The following is a 20389-nucleotide window of genomic DNA, read 5'->3' on the forward strand; positions in this document are numbered from 1 at the left end:
TTTGAAAATTCATGTATACTCCATAAAAAAATGTACAAGGGGCCACAATTAGTGGAATGGGCTAAAGGCCCAACAAAAGGCAATACATAGATAAACCCAACAATAGGATGACCAGGACTAAGACTTTAGCCCAACAATACATCGATTATCGTATTTGTCAACCATGGTACCAAAAGAACACACTAGAATATTGTATTTAAAAAAAAAAAAAAAAAAAAAATTTGATGAAGCTCTCTAGCCTCAACGGTGGCAAAATAAAGTGCCAACTATTATCACAAAAGAAGACACGTGAGACACAACATTACTCCATGCAGCAGTACACGTGTTCCCTCTCTAACCGCATCAAGCTACGTGGGCGCTTTCTATGTCCAACACACACCCCCTCCTCAAAACACTCCCCAACATTCAGAATAGTCATTCTAGAGAGAGAAACAGAAATCTAGAGAGAGAGTAAAAAAAGATCGAAGATGATGAACATTTTGGCGCTGGGTCTTGTCCTGACTTCACTTGCAACAGCAGGTGTTTGGTCCCCAAGCCCAGATCATGAGAAGCAGCGAAGCCCTCCTATTCCTCCTCCAAATAGTCCAAGAATCATAGTGAAGGAAGGCCACAGAGTGGTCACTGTTGAGTACGATGTAAAAAAAAGAGATGGAAACACCAAAGTCTCAATCTCACCCCATCAAGATCAACAACAATCTCATGTTGATGATGACGAGAGGTACGCCGAGACGGCGAAAGACAAGATCAAAGAAGCCTCCTCTGTTCTTCCCAACGTCGGTCAAGGCCTTTCTGGTCCAAATGGCCAAACTCGAACTCCCAAAGAGCTTGTGTGTGATGCTTTCGGCAAATGCAAGCATAAGACGGCAAGTGCACTCGATAAAGCCGGAGAAAAGGCGAAAGAGGTCGAAGAAGGGGCCAAAGAGGCTGTGGCCGAGGCTTTAGGAAAAGCAAAAGAGAAGGTGTCACGTGAAGCGCAAAGGGTGTCCGAAAAAGCCCACGAAGGGGCTAAAGAGGCTGCTGAGAAAGCGATGCACGGGGCGGAGATTATAGTCGAGAAATCGAAGACCATGGCCAAAGAGGTGAAGAAAAATGTGTCCGTGGACGCGGAAATTGTGAAGGAAGAGGCCGCGAAGGCGGCGAAACGAGCGAAAGAAACGATAGACACTGCTGCAAAAGAGCGCGCCCATGGGATTAAAGAGGAGGGGAAGAAGGAATTGAAGGAGTTGAAGGACATTCTCCGGCGGAGTGGGGAGGTGGTTCACGACGCCGCGGCGTACTTGGCGTGGCCGGAGACGGTGGATTTGCTGTGTGGTGTGGTGCATTTGATCGGGTTTTCGACGGCGTATGGGATGTGTATGTGGGTGACATTTGCTTCCACTTATGTTCTGGCTGAGGCTTTGCCTAGGCAGCAATTTGCTATGTTGCAGAGCAAAATGTATCCCATATATTTTAGGGCTATGGCTTGTACTGTTGGGGTGGCTTTGTTGGGGCATTTGTTGAGTCAAAGGAAGAGCTTGCTCTCAAACATGGCTGAGATGTTTCAGTGCTATAATCTTCTTGTAGCATTTTTCAATATTTTGGTCAATTTGTACTTTTTGGAGCCTCTTGCCACCAAGGTATGTAATTTGCATTTTTCTACTCATGAGTGTATACAAAATTTTATAGTCAATTTGGTACTTTTTTCTTGATTCTATGACCAACTATGGCTTATCAATTTTGGTACTTTTTTTCTTGATTATATGAGTAACTATGGCTTTTACACTTCAGAGCAAAAACATGTAGTACTAAGCTTGTAACATTTGAGGTGTGACGGTGTTGCCCCAATGATAAAAGGGATACATCTAAAGTGCCCCCACCTTATTGATCTTAGATTCAAGTCCCCCTTCCCCAACTAACTACTAACCATTGCCAGGCTAAAAAATAAAATAAAATAAATAAATAAATGAATAAAGCTTGTAACATTTGATGTATTTGAGAACTTGAACTAAACCTCATTTTTGTTCCAGTTAGAAGATTTATTGTGGAAGGAAATGGATTAACTTTTTTTTTGGTTTCGATGGAAACAGAGGATGTATTCTGGGGTGGTTATTATATGGTTTTTTTTTTTATTGCCAAGAAGTTGGAGAAAGGTGAAACATGATTTTTCTTACTTTTTGACGTTTAATAATAATAGGTGGGAGACGCAATTTCTGATTGATCTGTTCATTTGAAAAACTAAAATGATGTTATTGGATCTTAATTTTCCATTTTATGCTCATACGGCTTCCGGTACAATGCAACTGGTCTATGGAAGTAATACACGACATTTCCATGTTTGTTATCTTATTTTTTGGCATTCATTTTCGAATGAATGGCAAAGGAAATATGTTTTGGAGTTGGCTTCTTTTTGAGGATCCGCTATAATAATGAGAGAGATTTCTGCATGTATGGCCAAAGATGTCAATAATATCGAAATCTGATAAATCGGTCCATACCGGCTTGCTAATCGGATGCCCTAATATATTACAAAATTTTGCTTTAGCTAATGAACCTATTAGAGGAATAACGGGAACTATGGTATTGAACTACTTAATTGCATTATCTATTAGAAGTGAATTTTCTAGCATTTGATTTTGTACCATTGAGGGGTTTGGGCACACACATTTGAAAGATATCCCGGAAAGTTGATGGAATAATTGGATAATTGGTTTATATAGATCACTTCTGGTTGAGATAACGCGTAAAAATAACATTTCCAGAAATTGACAGGGTAATATTTCCATTTATTCATCAAAAGAGGCATGCCCTTTGCAGCCAGAATTGAGTTTTTTGTGCTCCCTCTATTCTTGATTTTGAAAAATGAATGAGTGCTAAATTACTCTCTTTAGTCATGTAGTAGTCCTTGTTATAGGAAATGATCAATCAATGGTGACGAGAAGATGACTACAAATTAACATAGTAATTTTTTTGCTCGAGATTGAGCGATGTAGCTTATGATCACGTCTTATTTCGAAGTCTGAATATGCCAATGTCACATATATACAAATATTTTAATAAGTTTTATTTCCCTTTGTCCAAAATGATGAGTAGGTGATGTTTGAGAAATTGAAGATAGAGAAGGAGGAAGGGAGAGGACGAGAAGGAGATTCCGTTGCTGAACCTAGCAGCAAGGTAACCGCCCCCGGCACTGATCATGCAGCCCCTTCTGTGACCGGTGCAACCACCACGACATCTTCAGCATCAAAGGCAGAGAGACTAGAAAGACTGAATGAGAGGCTCAAGAAGTTGAATGCTTATTCCTCCTTCCTCAACATTGTCACCCTCATGGCTCTTACTTGGCACCTTGTCTACTTGGGACAGCGTCTTCAAACAGCGAGCTAACAAAGTAGACATCTCTTCCTGGACGCAACGTGGTGGTAGTTTGATTCATACTCTTGTCTATGTTAAACTTTGTTGCAAGTTCGGAAAAATCTCAACCGGGTTATAATTCTCATGGCTACTGATTGCATTTTATTTGCAGTGTCTTGGCAATAGAGAGGAAGATATAGATGGAAGTGGAAGCTTCTTCAGTGCAGGAAAGCTTGTTTATGACTTGTAATATATCAATACTGTGTAGGACTGAGACCAGTGGTAGTCGTGGGGATGTTATTTTTGATGGGGTTTATGGTTTGTAATATACTCTGGGTTGTAGGAGGGTTTATGTTCTGTGTTTGTACATGAATGATGTTGGAATGTTGTATTGACACCAAATTTTACTACAACAATGCAACAGCTGCTTAACCCTTTTGTTTTGCCCTTTTTGTGTTTTTGCTTGTTTGTTTGTTTCTTACAGGCATTTTAGACTACCCCATAATTTACTACCGGGTGCACCGGGCAATAATCCATAAAATTCCCAAGGTGGACCCAGGGGTGGTGGTTTGTGCTGTTGAAATTGTACGAGTTTTGTATATAGCTTGTTGATACCACAATTGTCTTGGCTGATACAGTCAAGGGGGCCGGTGTATGTCCGGAGGGCACGTGGACCGCTTATTATAATACATATATTAAATTTATGTATTTTTATCTGTATATGTGAAAAAATTCATATAATGTGCTTTCTAAAATTTTGTATTTGTTCTCTTTGTTACTCTTTAAATTCGTTTAATTTTCTTTTTTTAAAAAAATTAAATTTTCCTTTTTGAATCAAAGTCCAATTTTATTCTTTTCAAAGTTCTTTCATTTTTTTTTTTTCCTTTTTAAAATTTTTGTTAACTATTTATCATTCTTAAATTATTCATTGATTGTCATATTATTTTGAGTAATTTTTTTTTTTTCTTTGTCTCTTAATTTGAAGAATTTATATTTATTATCAGATTTACTGATTTTTTATATTTTTTTACACTGTGTCCCTGGATTTAATTTCTGGCTTCGCCCTGATTACAGTAAGAAGTTCATTCTAAGAAGCCATCTTTTTTACAACCTGACACAGTGATTTAAATGATCATGAACTTTAATCAAGTTCATGGTACCACCTGCCTTATAAAAGCTTCTAAAACATTTAACAAAATTTGAAAACTGAAGCATAAGGGTTGTACAGAAACATGTGCCCTTTATATATGTATTTCTGGGTATGTTGCCCTTATACTGAATTCATTTTAGGGTTTTATAGTCCTGAGCCTCTTTCAAAACACTAAGGTTGTAAGAAATTCACTATACCATCAATGCATTACTCTGTTTTTCATTCTCTTAATAATTCACAATATATATTTGTTAGCGGATACTATAAGATTGGAAGATTGAGGACATACCAGTCAGATTGTCTAATGTCTAAAGCACTAGAATCAATGATCAATGGTGAAGACATACTAGTCAGGTTGTTTAAAGCATCAGAATCAATGAAGGGATGGTGTCAAAGATGTAAATACGCTATGTACAAACACAATAGTACCTGAGTGGGTATAAGTGGAGGTTGGCTGATATGATTCATTGACAAGTGCTGAAATATGCACAATTCAGTCCTTATTCTTACATTAGTAAGCACTTTATCATATCTTTACTATTTCGTTTTAGTCTTGATTTGTTTTATTCTCCATTTTCAGGTACTTAAGATCCAACAGGATTAATTCCAGTGCTTTAAATATCTAAAGATGCCAAGCTTTGGGGAGGAATTAGAGAGAAGATGAAAAGTCAAAGTCAAGAAGAACCGATCAATCGGATCACTGTTTGGAATCCGATTGATCCGATCGATCGGATGTGTGCCAGAAAGTTGGAACTTCAGATTTAAAACTTTCTTCAAAGGAGCTCGGGGTGCAATCAACCAGGTGTCCTTATGTTCGGGTCTGACCTCATTTACAGCCCAAGAGTCACCTATAAAAAGGAAATATCAAGCCATTTGACAAAGGGGGTTGGAATTAAATTGCGCTTGGGAACCTCTCTATACTTCACTTCTTTCTATCATGTGATTTGAACTCTCAAATTGAAGAAAAAGGTGATGTTTAGGTGTAAAAATATATATATATAAATCAAAGGTGATAAAAAAAAAAAAATAATAAAAAATAATTAAAAATAATAAAAAAAAAAAAGAGTGGAAAGGTTTTGTGTTTGTGTGTTTGTACATGAACAATGTCGGACTGTTGTTGTATTTACACAAAAGAATTTACAAGAACAAGCTACTCAACTCTTTTTGTTTTGCCCCTTTTGTGTTTGTGCTGCTGAAATTGTATGATTTTTGTATATACCTTGTGGAGAGACCAGATTTATCTTGGCCTGAGTTCCATTCTGAAAAATTTACATGGTTTCGGCCGATCACAACTTTATATACAGATAAATGTGTCAGTTTTATCCATTTCATGAATTTTTTTTATATAGTCTCAGCCCATTTGAAATTTTCTCTTTTATTCCATGAAGCCTCAGGGTAAGAATTTTTTCGGAACTTGGAACCACCACAAAGGGAAATAAGGGATGTATAATTCTGAAAGACTAGGAGCGGTAAGATCAAGATTGAGTGATGTCTTAAACATTTTAATATAATTTCTGCAAACAAATACTTTAGTATTTGAAGTTGAGATTGACAAACAAACCGTAACAAAACAGACGTAGATGTAACTTTAATAATTAATATTTAAATCGTGTGTTTTGTACAAGTTACAAAACACAAATGATTAAAGGCATTACCAAAAATGCAAGACTTAAAATGGAGTAACAAATTTTGAAACATTTATCGAAAGGCAAAGCAACACACCAAACACTACACATTTATTCCAAGGGAAAGCAACACATCCAAACACTTCAATCACCAACATGCAAAACATTTATTCAAAGGCAAAGCAACACACCAAACACTTCCATCACCAACAAACACAACACAGAAGAAGCTCGATAATCAATCAACTTCAATGAGATTCCTTCTCCGTTCCACGAGTAGCTCCATTCTTGACCTCGCTCTCATTAGTGACTGACGTAGAGCCAGAACCCTTAAGGATATCAATCTTGTGCTGAATTTCCTCAATTTTTTCATCTATGAAGCTAGTCAGATCTTTCAGGTCCTCTGGACTAAGCATTTCAGGAAATTTTCCATTGACCATGTATCCATGTAGAAGTAGCGCCATCTCGCGCTTGCGATTCTCCTTCTTTACTTCATAAAACTCTTCTAACTTTCTGGATATCTCTCTGATAAAAAAATCTTCTAAATCCATTGATTAGAGTATGATAATGAATAAAGTGCCCTCTATAAAAATTTAGGTTTCTACTTGAAAACCTGGTGCAGTGCTTATATAGATGAAGAAATCATATACATTTAACTATAAATAGGGGAATATATTGTGGTTACTCATTTGGCTATTCACAACAACTACTAAACTACAGACACATGTACAACAACAAATGGTGACCTTTACATTTCGTGTGATTCTAAACTAGGTTAGCAAGTTTGTGAACACTAAAGATAAGCATCTTACCTTGACCGTAATGACACCATTTAACATTTATTGACTGAAGAATTTGTTGGTGTGAAGTAATACTAAAAAGAGTTCTTGACGGAAGATTTCTCGAATCCACTCTGTTATATCTTCAATCTATGGGCCACATTACGAAGACGATAATTTAAATGAGAGGGGATTAGCTAATCACCCTAACATGGAAAGTGGTTTTATAAGCCGCTCTCGTTGTCTCAACACGTGCAATTGTGCTCGTAATATTCTCATTATAACCTCTCGAATCCACTCTGTTATATCTCCAATCTACGGGCCAGATTATGAAGATGGTAATTTAAATGAGATGGGATTAGCTAATCACCCTAACATGGAAGCTCTGTTATATCTTCAATCTATGGGCCAGATTATGAAGCCAATAATTTAAATGAGAGGGGATTAGCTAATCACCCTAACACGGAAAGTGGTTTTATAAACCCTTCTCGTTGTCTCAACACGTGCAATTGTGCTTACAATATTCTCATTATGAATTAATTAGAGTCAAGTGTAATAATGTTTCATGGTGTTGCCATGTCCAAGATAAGGATTATCTACTCTTTCTTTTTTTTGATAAGCAAGGATTATCTACTCTTGTTAGAGCACTAGATTTCTTTTAAATGCCACAACCTGCTGTTCTTCAACGGAATTTCTACATATTACAAGTATTAAATAAGGGAGTTGTACAATAAGAAAGAAAGAAAGGGGAGAAAGGCGTTCCTTTAAATTTCTATATAAAATTGAATAGTCAAAGACACAATAACAAACTACTTACTAATGGCAAAGTAGTGTCTATATTTCCATGAAACCTTTGGAAATTCTGGATAGAAGTTGAATTTACAGCATGCTACTCAAATTAGGTATATATAAATAAATAATTGTAATAAATTTGGCGTGATTACCAAGCAAATGATTTGAACCTCATCAGAAGCGTGTTTAAACACTTTAGTGAGCAATCATCATATAGCAAATACCAAAGGCTATAGCCTAGTGGTACTTCCTCGACTTCCAAAGTAGAAGGTCAAGACTTCAAGTCCCCGCAAAGGCAAAGTGGGTGTGTAGGTGTATGAATATGTTTCTTGTCAAGGTACAAGAATTAAAATCCTCATATAGCAAATTTGTACCTCCATTTTACAATTTATGTGAAATTCAAATTCTGTCTAATTTGTCAATAATAATATCTACAAATTTTTGGACTCTAACAATGAGTTCTTTCTAAAATTCAATTAACAAATTCAATCTATTTCTTTTAATTTGGGATCATTAGTAAGAAGTAAATACCTAGCTCCGCTTCCCTTCAATTTAGTTTTCAGCACTTGCATTCTCCAAGTATTAGGCCCAAGATCAACCACCCGGTTGAAGCTGGGTAGGTGAGCTGGAAGGGACCATATGTCACATTAAAATGCTAAACATGCTGACTAAATAGTCCAAGTGTTTAGTCAAATTTTCCTTCAAAATGAAGATCCACAAAAATGAAAGTTTATTGGCCATGCATCATGTGAATTGTTCGATCGGAACGCTTTTTCGACGTCTATAACACTATATCATAAGGCCACATCACCTCACTATATTGGTTAATAGGATTTAAAATGATGAAGTTTTAAGTGATGATATTAAAAAGAACTTCCTTGACACATTTTGGATTTTAAGTGTTCAGTGTTCATGATAAACCAAGTCTTCCTCACTCAAAATTTTACCCCGTTTTAAGTGAAATTTACTCAAAAGTGATATCCAAATGTATTACAAACACAATTAATTGGATGACCACTCAACTTATTCAAAATAAGTACCAAATTCAGTTGCTAAACAACATGTGATTCGATAAAGAGGCAAATTTGTTGAGTGAATAACAAAGGCACAGAAAGCGTTGATGGTATTTCTTAGCTTTAGGTTGTTTTCCTATTTACTCCAACCCTACTGCCCTTAAAGTTCTCTTCATTAAGGTAAAGACAACCAACAAGAAGGCCCCTTCATTGCCATCCTAAAATTGTCCGAGATACGCTTTAGAAAACTGAGTTTTACTGCAAAAGGGTTCCTTCTAGCATGTCACCCCCAGATTGACTAAAAGATGTTGCCCGACAATAAGCAATAAATACTTAAAATTATTTAGAGCCACAAATAAATAAATAAGTTCACTTAAAAATAGTATGAGTTGTAAGTCAGCCAAGGTGACTTGTGTGCTCAATACATCAAGTGAAATGTAGCTTTAAAATCTAAAATCAATTTGTAATTTTATTCTTAATAAGGTTAAGTTCTAAAAATTCAGCTTCTTAAACTACTAATTTAGTACTAAACTTTTACAATACTTTCTGTTTGGGATTGCTTTTCAACCCCTTAAAAGCGCTTTTATTTTAAAATTGCATTTAGATGTGTTTGGTAACTACTAAAAGCACTTTTAATGGTTACCAATTTTAGGTCATTATAGCTTTTGAATGAAGCTAAAAAATTTAACTTTTAAAACTGTGTTTTGAACAGAGGTTTCATATTTTAGTAATTGTTTTTCATTAGACAATTTTATCTGTTGAAGAATTTAAATATTAAAGTTACACCCTCTCTAACAGCTTAAGCTTTTGGAGTAGATGGTTGTTAATATTATCCATTTATATTTCTTTATAAAGACAATTCATCCTTTCTTTTATAAAGTTATGCTATTATCAAATGTAGTAAAACTCCATTAAACAACATTATTTTTGTAAAACTAGTACTATAAGTGCTTTAAACAATATTGTTACCAAACAAATTAAAAAGTACTTTATATAATGGATCACCAAACACCTAACACTAACAACAATTTAATGATAGCTCTACGTATTAAAGTGTTTTTTTCATTCTAACAGCAACGCCAAAACAACACCTAAGTCTTCCCATTCAAGCAACAACTGGTTAAAGTTCTTATGCACATCATGGACCTCGGCTGATATTAGTTTAGTGCGCAAGTACTGATATCCTTTTTCTTTCAGTTTGCTAGGTCTGGTTAAGATTTCAAATTCTAATTTTAAGGGTTTGAGCAAATAATTTTGGCATGTAAAAGAAGACGTTCAGTCTTAGGTTGCTCAATGGGCCAATCCTAACCTGACAGGACCATATACTACGCTTTTCTATCAAAAGAGTAACTAAAATATATGATATTGAACTTTCTTAATTATTTTTCTTTTGTAAAAAGTTGAAAATACTTAATAATGCTAATTTTATTACCATAATTACTTAAATTGAATATCAAATGTTATGAGAATTTTAGATATAATCTTTTTTATTTCTAGTCAAAAATTTTGAAAACAAAATCAAATAATGGGTGATAAACGGTTAAGCATCTTACGCTTAGGTTCAAGTGATTTTAAATGTGTAGGGTACATGTTTGGGCCTTATAATTTGATTACCAAACAAGCGATGTCTGGAACAAGCATATATATTATAATTTGTTTACCAAACAAGCGATGTCTGGAACGAGTATATATATGTTAGTAAAGGCAACTGAACCAACTGAAACCATTCCTAGAATGTTATGCTTTGTAGAAATTTGGACTGTTGAAGGAAAACCACCAATAGTTGCATGAACGCAATTCTACCTTTACGAAAAACTACTCATGAGTCATGAGTGTGTGAAAATCTACTAATGGACAAAGAATTGTGCGTCACTCAAATTAAAACCATTTACTATGATAGTTTTAGAAGTACCTTGCACTTGTTGGCTCTTAAACCTCCAAAGATTGAAATAGAGTCTGCATCAGAGAACTGCCCTACCACAACATGAAGCAATCCTGTGGCCACCCTACTCCAAGGGATCAAAGGCCCCTGATTGAGGTCTATCGAATCTGATACTGATGAGTCCCTGCTTGCCGTTCTCCTTGGCCGAGGATCCAAGAGAGAAAAAAAAAATATTGTTTTTCTTCATCCTGTTGGATTACATATCGGCAATGCTAAATATCTGGAAGCATATCTTAAATATAATTTACCCCAATGCCAAACAAACATCTGTTCCTTTGGCAACAATCATGTAATCAATACAAAGTAAATATTGAAAGAAAGAATATAAAAGGAAAAAAAAAAAAAAAATTCACCTCCAGTTGTTCAATAAAATATAGTGAAAATTGGTGAAAAAACTATAATATGCCTTTAATTAGCTCCAGGGGAAAGAATCTCCTTTTATCATAAATTTACTTTTACTCCAACAAAATTGTGAAAATATTATACACCTAAAAGACCAATTTAGAGAATAAGAAGACTTCGATTATGTGGAGAGCAAATAAATTAGTGAAGTTTTTAAAATTAAGTTCACAGCTCAAGTCAAAGTTAAACAAGAGCAGGGGGTCAAAAATATTAATCTGCTTTTAAATATTACAAGCATTGTTTTTTCCATTCGCAAAATGAATTGAAGAAACCTTAATAACTAGCTTATCTTTACTAGAAGTTTTAATTTTAGACTACATCTACAATGACCGGACTATGAACAATATATCAACACTAAAGAGCCCATGAGCATCAGCCTGTGTAGGCACACGCATGGACAGACATCAAAAAGAGAAAATGATCGAAACCTCAATAGCAACAGCGAGAAGAAAGGATTTGCCACCAAAGTCCAAACTAATCCCATGTCAAATTTATTCTTGGTGGTTCCAGTTCAACACTTGTTACTCGTTTTGGCAATTTATCCTTGGTGTTTATTTGTCACCAAAGTCTAAAGTAATCCCATGTCAAATTTTCCTCATCTTTTGTTGTTCCTTTACCCACTTCCCTATTCCCTGACTTCCCATATCATTTTTCCGCTGGCTTGATACTTCTGTCCTAAACCTGATTTTGTAGCAAAGTCAAAATTGTCTCTTTGAGCATCCCAAGATTACAATAATCCCAGTCTCCAATCTCATCCCTACTACCGGTAATTCAACATGAAAAACCTTCTATAAAATAATGCCATAAGCCATATTTGGTATCACCGGTGAAAATGACTATGCACCCTTATTGGCTACTCTATTGGGCTGATGTAGTTCATCCACCACTCAACATGTAAATCATTTCATTCAAAACTTTAAGGCAAATATTTATGTCTCTCTTAGTTTATCAGATGGAGCATCATGAATACGGCACCACCTGCCTTTCTAAAAACTTCCACAACAATTCAAAGTTTAAAAACTGAAGCATAAGGGTTAGGTAGGCCTTTATGGTTTATATAGTTCGCAAGAAATTCATCCAAATCAGCAATGTGTATGGTTCACATCCTAATATCCTATGACTAACATGTCACCATCCATAGAAGTGTGATTGGCACAACAATGCTGAGAATAGGAAGAAGAAAAAACCCACCCCATTAAAGAGGTCCAATGGCATATAAGTAACAAAACAACTAAGGAATTAAAGAGGTCATTGATGCAAGATATATGAACTAAGAACACAAAATGAACTAAGAACACAAAATCGGAGTATCATAAATTGATACATTTATTCAATGTAAAAGAAACACACTAAGCATTTTCATTTCCAACAAACACAACATAGAAGCTCAATGGTAAATTAAATTCAAGCGAATTGTTTCTCTTTGCCATGAGTTGCACCATTCTTAATCTCGTTCTCATCAGTGACCGGTGTAGAGCTGGAGCCCTTAAGGGTCTCAAGTCTGTCCTTAATTTGCCTGTGTACCTCTTCTAGGCGACTACGAAGATCTCGTATATCCTCCAGACTAAGAGCCTCAGGAAATTCTCCACCGTCCAACCAGTCCTTACAAAGTAGCCAAATCTCACGCGGTCGGTACTTCTTCCTTTGTTGTTCCACTCTTTGTTCACTCGTAGACATGGCATTTGTAAGAAAATTTTCCAATAGGGTACAAAAATGAATAAAGCACCCTCTATAAAAATTTATGTTCTTGGTATCCTGTTGCAGAGCTTATTTATAGGTGAAGATATGAGATATGGTTAACTTCAGCTGGAATACATTGTGGTCACTCATACAGGCTATTCACAACAAATTACCAGACCATCGACAGATGTATAACTATAAATGGGAAATTATACAAATTGTATGATCCAAAGGGTAGACTTGAAAGTTTGTCAACACCCTATACACTTGTCATCATCAGGCCTTGAATTCAATGACTAACCATGAGAGTGTCATTGACTTATATTTCGCAGCGTGAAGAAAAATTAAATAGGGTTCTTGAGAAAAGATTTTTAGAATCCACTCTCATATATGTGCAATCTATGAGCGGGACTATGAAAATTGTGTTTTAAATGAGGCGTTAAAGTAATCCACCCTAACATGGAAAGTTGTTTTAGAAGCTGTTGCGGAAACTAGAAAGTGCAGTTATGTGCCCAAGCACTTCTCTCGACCATAATCTGATGAGGAGTTTACTAGAGTTAAATGTAATAGTTTAAAGATATAAAAATTGAAGAGAGAGCTTAAACATGAAGAACACAAGGATTGACACACAAAGCCCAAACGGCTACATCATCTTTATAATCTTCTCTCTTAATATTGTTTACAATCAGCACCTCTATTTATAGGTGAAATAATACAAGTGATAAATATGGAAAATACATTGATGGAGGATTCCTAAAATCAATCCCATAAATCACTGCAATCAATATTCTATCATAGGCTAAAATCACTCCTATGACATTCTCCAACAGTAATAATTTATCATGGTGTTGTGTTGTTCAAATAAGGATTACATATTCTTGGTAGAGCGGTAGATTTATTTTTAATGGTATTACTACAAATTGTAAGTAATTAATGGAGGCAGTCGTACAATAAAAAAGAAAGAGGACCAAGCTTTTTTTTCTTCAATTTCTTTAAGAAATTGTATATTCCAAGACAAAATAATTTAGTTGGTATTAATGGCAAAGTAGCTACTAATTTTTCGTGCGCCCATTGGAATTTAGGAACTTAATATTTAACCCTAACATGGAATGCCAATTCATAAGCTGATGCGGCTACTAGCATGTGCATGTATGTCCCCACTCACTGTCTCATCACCTGTACTTGTCCCAACGAAATTCTCGTGATTATGTGAAAGTTTTTAGTCTACAAATTGACCGACTAGAAAGTGTCAGCTTATTTTAGTGCTAACAGTCGAGATTTTTGGCATGTCTACAGAAGCAGGTCATATTTTTCTTGACGGTTGACCCATCATGACCTGACAGGACAATATCCTATGTATTTTTATTAAAAGAAAATATATATATATATATATATATATATAATAATATTATATATATATATAATATTAAACTTTCATTAGTTAAATTCTTTCAATGTAACAAGTTATAAGTACTTATTATATTATTCTTGAATACAGTGCTTACTTGAATTGGATATTAACTATAATGAGTAATTTTACAAATAATATATATATATATATATATTCAAAGTAAAATTTTCCAAAAAATAATTCAAAATGATGGGTATAGATGGTTGTTAGGCCTAATGGGTAGGGTACAGATTTGGCCCCGTGGGTTGTCCATTAAAGAACCTGGGTTTGGATTGCACATAAATGAGTTACTAAAGGCACCTGACCCGACCTAACTCATTGCCACACCTACACAGTGCTATGCACTCTTAGAAATTTGGTTTGCTAGTTGCTTTTGTTTCATATAGAAATAATTTATCAAGTTTACATTGGGCAAATAGTTTAATCTTTAAAAAGAAAATAAGTCTTGAGTTGTCAGAAGTGGAACCATTCTCCTCAAGTTCCAATTAAGAACCCTCATTGCCCCCATGTGGGCTGTTGAAAGACAAACCCCATGAAGTTTTAAACAAGATAGCAATTCTATCATTCTTTAGGAGAAGAAAAAACCACTCATGGGTGCATAAACTCTACTAATGAAGTAATGAACATTGATTTATGCTACCACCAAGGGCTGTAGCCTAGCGGTACTTCCTCACCTTCTAAAGTAGAAGGCCGAAGGTTCAAGTCCTCAAAGGAGCAAAAGTAGGTGTGTGAGTTTCAAAAAGGCAAAATAATAATAATAATAAAACATTTGTTTATGCTTTATTAAAACTAAAATCATTTCTTATGATAGGTTTAGAATTACCTTGCCCCTGTTGGCTCTTAAACATCCATATTTTAAACTATAGATCTGCATTGTAGAACTGCCTACACTTGAAGCAATCCTGTCACCATCTTACTTCCTTGGATCAAAGGATTGATGAGTCTCTTCTTGCCTGTCTCCTTGGCCAAGGATAACAGAGACAGAGAGGAATTGCTTTTCTTCATCGTGTTGGATTGCAAATTTCATCATCAATGTTAAATATCTGGAAGCACATCTTCGACACAATTTACCCCAACGCCAAACAGACATTTGTTCCTTCGGCAACAAACAAGCAATCAATATGAAATGGAATGTGATAAAAGTAAAAATGGATAAAATGAAAACAAAAAAAAAAAAAATAGAAGATATTTGTTCTCCATTTGTCCGATAGAACATAGTGAATCTTGGTCAAAATCCGTCATGTTTTCAGTTAGCTTCAGGGAAAAGAATCTTTTTTTACCAGAAAATTACTCTTACATGAACAAAATTTTGAAAATACTTTCCATCTCATAATATAGAGAATAAAGGACTATGATATATCCTAACAAACTCATAAAAATACCAATTTTAACGACTAAAAAGACTCCATTTCTGTAGAGAGCCGATAAATTACTGAGTTTTTAAAGTTCGCAGCTGAGGTCAAAATTTAAAATTTAAACCCTTGGAACAGGATAAAATTATTAAAGTGATTTTAAAAATTAGATTTCAACTAATGTACAATTCAATCAAAATAAAGCATTGTTTTTCCATTCTCCAAATGACAAAGGCAAAACCTTAAGACCAAGTTTAACATTATTACACCTTTTTTATCTTACACTGCTTTTAGAATGACTGGAGTACTAATGATATATCAACATTAAGAGTATAATCATCAACATGATCTAGGCATATGCATAGACATACATCAAAAAGAGAGGGAAAAACTTCAATAACAACAAGCAAACATATATCCAGATTATCGAACCATGCTGAGTCTAAAGACTTACGTGCTCCCATTCCACAAAAGCATTAGCATTTGCATCCCATTCATTATTCCATATTTAAATCTTCCATTCATCTCCAAACAGAAGTATTATTTCCTTAAACATGACGATGAGTTTTTGAACCCAAGAAAAGTAGATATTGCCCTGACATTATGGTAGAGAACAGTGGCAGCAGCCTTTTAAAGTATAGAAAAGGCGTGGCAAGGAGGGTTCTAAGGCTCAAACCTTAATTTGGCACAGGCTAGACGATAGGGGGTCCACTTGGAGTCTTGCATAATTAGAGGGTTTGTTCAAATTGCATTATTTTGGTAATTGCATCAATTATGGTGAAATTGCATTGTTTTGGTAAATTGCATCAATTAGATTAAATTGCATCAATTAGATTAAATTGCATCAATTGAGTTATTTGTTACTTTATTAAAGATAGAGTCAACTTTTGATTACCTCCATTGTAGGGTAATCCAAGGGTCATCGGTTATTATAAAAAGGATACTATGTAATTCGGATTACTCATTCAATGAATGAATAAAAATATCTTTTAAGATTTCTTTGTGAGTGATTCACAAATTCTGAGGGTGTGAGGCCTTCTCTAGGTGTGATGCCTAGGCCCTATTGGTGTGATTCCAATAGGTTTTGGTCGTTTTCAATCCTTTCTCTCTACCAATCTGTTTATTTGAATTTCCAGCCAATTCTCCTTTGTTTTTCTACATTTCTACTATCGAACCTCCAAATTTCAGCCCTAGTTCATTGAACTTTCAGCCTTTGAATTCTGTACGTCTTTATCTATTTAAGGCTGCTCTCTTGTCCTACATCACATTACCAGAACTTCAAACAAACTCAGACATTCAATAGTTGTTACTGTCTTTGGCAATTTCTTCCTAGTTTTCATTTGTCTCCAAACTAACTCCCACGTCAAAATTTCCAATTCTTTTGTTATTCCCTTACCCAATTACCTGACTTCCCATATTTATGTCAATGTTCTGCTGGCTTGATAATTCTGTCTTATACCTCATTTTGTAGGAAATTAAAAATTCTGTTTGATCATTCTAAGAGAAACAATCCCAGTGCCCAACTCACTTCTACTACCAGTAGTCCCACAAGAAAAAAGAACCTTCTCGAAAACAATGGAATCTAATAGCCTTTAAGAATTTTCTCTAGCTCTCTACCATGGAGAAAAACTTCATAGTTGTATGAGAAATCTGGAGATTTAAGTTCCTTGTCATTGTCATAGATGCTTGTGTTGGCAAACTGATCATCCAAAGAATCTCCTCATCACTCTCACAGCAGCTGATGTTGCCAAACTGATAATCCAGAATCATCTGCTAACTTTTATCTGATTTAGTTGACCAATTAGCTGCTCTTATGCTACAGTTCACAGGCATCAGAAAGAAGCAATCATCAATATAACCTTTTATATTACTCCTTTCCAACATTTTCTAGAATTAATAAGATGACAGGGTGGAGATAAAACCCATAAATCCTATCAGTGAATCAAGATAATAACTCACAAGGAAAGCGGGAAAAAGGAAGCGAGATCAGAACCTGGTGAGCGTGAAGGAATAGTTCCCGCTCTGGTTTTGATCATGTGAGCGAGCTTGCCATGAATCAAAGACCCAGAACTAGTCGAAGTTGGACCAAAATCAAGTGGATTCAATTAGACTTATAAAAGTACCAGTCACAATTTTTAAATGGAGTTCACATACCTGTAATGAGAGGGGCCTCCAGCCCTAAACATTTGTCTATATAGGCTGTGAGCACCCTTTTGTCATTATTAAGTTTCAATTTTGGTCCGTCTATGGTAGGAATTGTAGAGAAATTATTACATAGTCCGGAATGACGTGGTCCCAGCCAATCACAAGCTGACACATTTGCTTTTGTGTCAATTGTGATTGACCAAGACTACATGGTCCAGGACCATGCAATAATATCTGAGAAATTGTATAGTGTCTGCCCATTAATATATACTGCAAAATCAGATACCAATTAGAATATTTTTTGTGAAAGGAAATGGATTTACATTTTCTTCGTTTCCATCTTTGAAACAGGGATTTATTTTGAGATTGGAGGAAAGTGAAAGATGAATTCTTCTTAAAGCTAGTTCAACTATTATATGACCTAACACTTATAAGAATATTACAGGTCCTTATATTGTAGTCTATGACTTTTTGACACTTAAGTAATAGGTGATTGCTAATTTTCTGTAGAAACCTAAAATGATGTTATAGGATCCTAAGATTTCATTTATGCTTATATGTCTTCTGGATAATGCAATGTTTGTTAGTCTTGGGAAGTTTCCATGTTTGTTCCCTTTTTTTTTTTTGGCATTCATTTCTGAATGAATTGCAGAGGAAATCTCTGTTGGAGTTGCATCTATGCAATGTTCTTTGTGCTATATAAGTGCTTAATTACTGTCTTTAGTCATCTAGTAGTCCTTGTTATAGGAAATTATCATTCAATGGTGGTGAGAAAATAACTACAAATTAAATTATTATATTTTTGTTCTTGGTTGAGCGATGTAGCTTAAGATCACGTCTTATTTCTAGGTTCGATTAGGGGTATATACAGCCTTTCTAGTAAGTTCTATATGTCCAAAATGATGAGCAGGTGATGTTTGAGAGAATGAAGATTGAGAAGGAAGAAATTTGGTGGTGGTAGTTTGTTCCATACTCCTGTCTATGTTAAACTTTGTTGCAAGTTAGGAAAAATCTCAACTGAGTTATGTATGGATCCATATATAATTCTTATGGTTAATGATTTCATTTTATTGATTTATTTATTTTCTGCTTGCAGTATCTTGGCAATAGAGAGGAAGATATAGATGGAAGTGGAAACTTTTGCCGTGCAGCAAAGCATGTGTATGGCTTGCAATATATCGATATTGTGTAGGACTGAAGATCAGTGGTAGTCATGGGAATGTTATTTTTCATTGGGATATGGTTTGTCTTCTGTGTTTGTACATGAATGATGTTGGAATGTTGTTGTATTTACACAAAAGAATTTACAAGAACAATGCAACAGCTAACTCTTTTGTTTTGCCCTTTTTGTGTTTGTGCAGCTGAAATTGTATGATTTTTGTACATAGCTTGTGGAGATGCCAGATTTGTCTTGGCCTGAGCTCAGGCCTGATTCTGGAAAATTTACATAGTCTCGGTCAGTCACAACTCAACCCTCAGCTATATCCATTCCGTGAAATTTTTTATATAGTCCAAGACCCTGCAAACTTGGAACCATCACAAAGGGTTATAAGGGATGTATAATTCTGAAAGACGAGTGATAAGAGCAAGAATGAGTGATGTCTTAAATATTTTAATATAATTTCTACAGACAATTACTTAGCTATTTGAAGTTGAGATTGACAGACAAAAGTATTACAGGGAGTCAATATCCTCTCATCAAGTTAATTTCAGCCTATTTACAGTACTGGGTTGTGATTTATGAGTTAATCAGTTTGCATAGAATAATGCTAAAAGTTAAATATGAAGTGCATTTTATAGTGGACTTTTATTGGAGAACCAAACAATTCTTTTTTACTTTTTTCAAATTTACTAGTTCGACTTGGGAACAAGGACTGCTACAACCCCAAACTAAGCACATCATGGCTATGCAACCTTCTTAGGTGCCCCAGAATGCATTTCATGCACCAACCCAAGTGTGAATCATTTTGGTGGTCTCCAACTGCAGAGAGGCAAGTATTTGAGCCTTTGTAACACACTGAACATCCCCACAAATTTTTTTGAAAACTGAAGCATAAGGGTTGTACAAAAAATATGTGCCCTTTATTTATTTATTTCTGGGTATGTAGCCCTTTTAGGCTTTTACTGATTTATGTTAGGCGGTTTATAGTCCCGAGCCCCTTTCAAAACACTAAGGTTGTAAGAAATTCACTAAACATCAATGTATTATTCTGTTTTTCATCCTCTGACTAATGCACAAGTATAGAGAGGTTCAAGGGACTTGTATGAGTAATGAAACACAAACGATTAAAGACATTACTAAAAATGCAAGGACATCAATTAAGAATACTTAAAATGGAGTAACAAATTTTGAAACATTTATTCAAAGGGAAAGCAACACACCAAACACTTCCATCACCTAAATGCAAGACATTTATTCAAAGGCAAAGCAACACACCAAACACTTCAATCACCAACAAACACAACACAGAAGAAGCTCAATAATCAATTAACTTCAAGGAGATTCCTTCTCTGTTCCATGAGTAGCTCCATTCTTGACCTCGCTCTCATTAGTGACTGATGTAGAGCCAGAACCCTTAAGGATTTCAATCTTGTGCTGAATTTCCTCAATTTTTTCATCTATGAAGCTAGTCAGATCTTTCCGATCCTCTGGATTAAGCATTTCAGGAAATTTTTCATTGACCATGCAATGATGTAGAAGTAGCTCCATCTTCCTTCAAAACTTCTACCTTCCTGGATATCAATTTCATAAGATAATCTCTTGAATCCAT

The 20389-nt window shown here is 35.1% G+C and overlaps 2 protein-coding genes across 6 annotated transcripts in view; one reads left to right on the top strand and one right to left on the bottom strand.

The window, feature by feature from the left end:
* The first annotated feature begins 388 nt into the window (after positions 1-388).
* On the top strand, positions 389-3768 carry LOC132273867 (uncharacterized). Of its 2 annotated transcripts, none has more exons than XM_059774962.1 (3): positions 389-1616; positions 3070-3395; positions 3500-3768. In XM_059774962.1, the coding sequence occupies exons 1-2, from the start codon at positions 468-470 to the stop codon at positions 3358-3360; spliced, it is 1440 nt and encodes a 479-aa protein (XP_059630945.1). In that variant the 5' UTR covers positions 389-467; the 3' UTR covers positions 3361-3395; positions 3500-3768. The 2 variants fall into 2 exon arrangements, with proteins under 2 accessions (XP_059630945.1, XP_059630946.1); XM_059774963.1 differs by having other exon boundaries at positions 3070-3392.
* Positions 3769-6054: 2286 nt separating this feature from the next.
* The window catches only part of LOC132273868 (pentatricopeptide repeat-containing protein At3g13880), a 49200-nt gene continuing 34865 nt past the window's right edge, over positions 6055-20389 (bottom strand). Inside the window, exons 5-7 of one of the 4 annotated variants that reach the window (XM_059774966.1) lie at positions 14945-15217; positions 10599-10816; positions 6055-6627 (exon numbers count right to left, since the gene is read on the bottom strand). The gene's annotated coding sequence lies outside the window, so the exon portion shown is untranslated. Of the gene's footprint in view, positions 6644-10598; positions 10817-14944; positions 15218-19923; positions 20352-20389 lie in introns of those variants that run through there. The other 3 variants (XM_059774965.1, XM_059774964.1, XM_059774967.1) reach the window with 3 other exon arrangements.

This window comes from Cornus florida, unplaced genomic scaffold, assembly GCF_030987335.1.
Source record: "Cornus florida cultivar Cherokee Brave unplaced genomic scaffold, ASM3098733v1 CherokeeBrave_3.0.0_Hap2_Chr09, whole genome shotgun sequence".
NCBI classification, from domain to species: Eukaryota; Viridiplantae; Streptophyta; class Magnoliopsida; order Cornales; family Cornaceae; genus Cornus; species Cornus florida.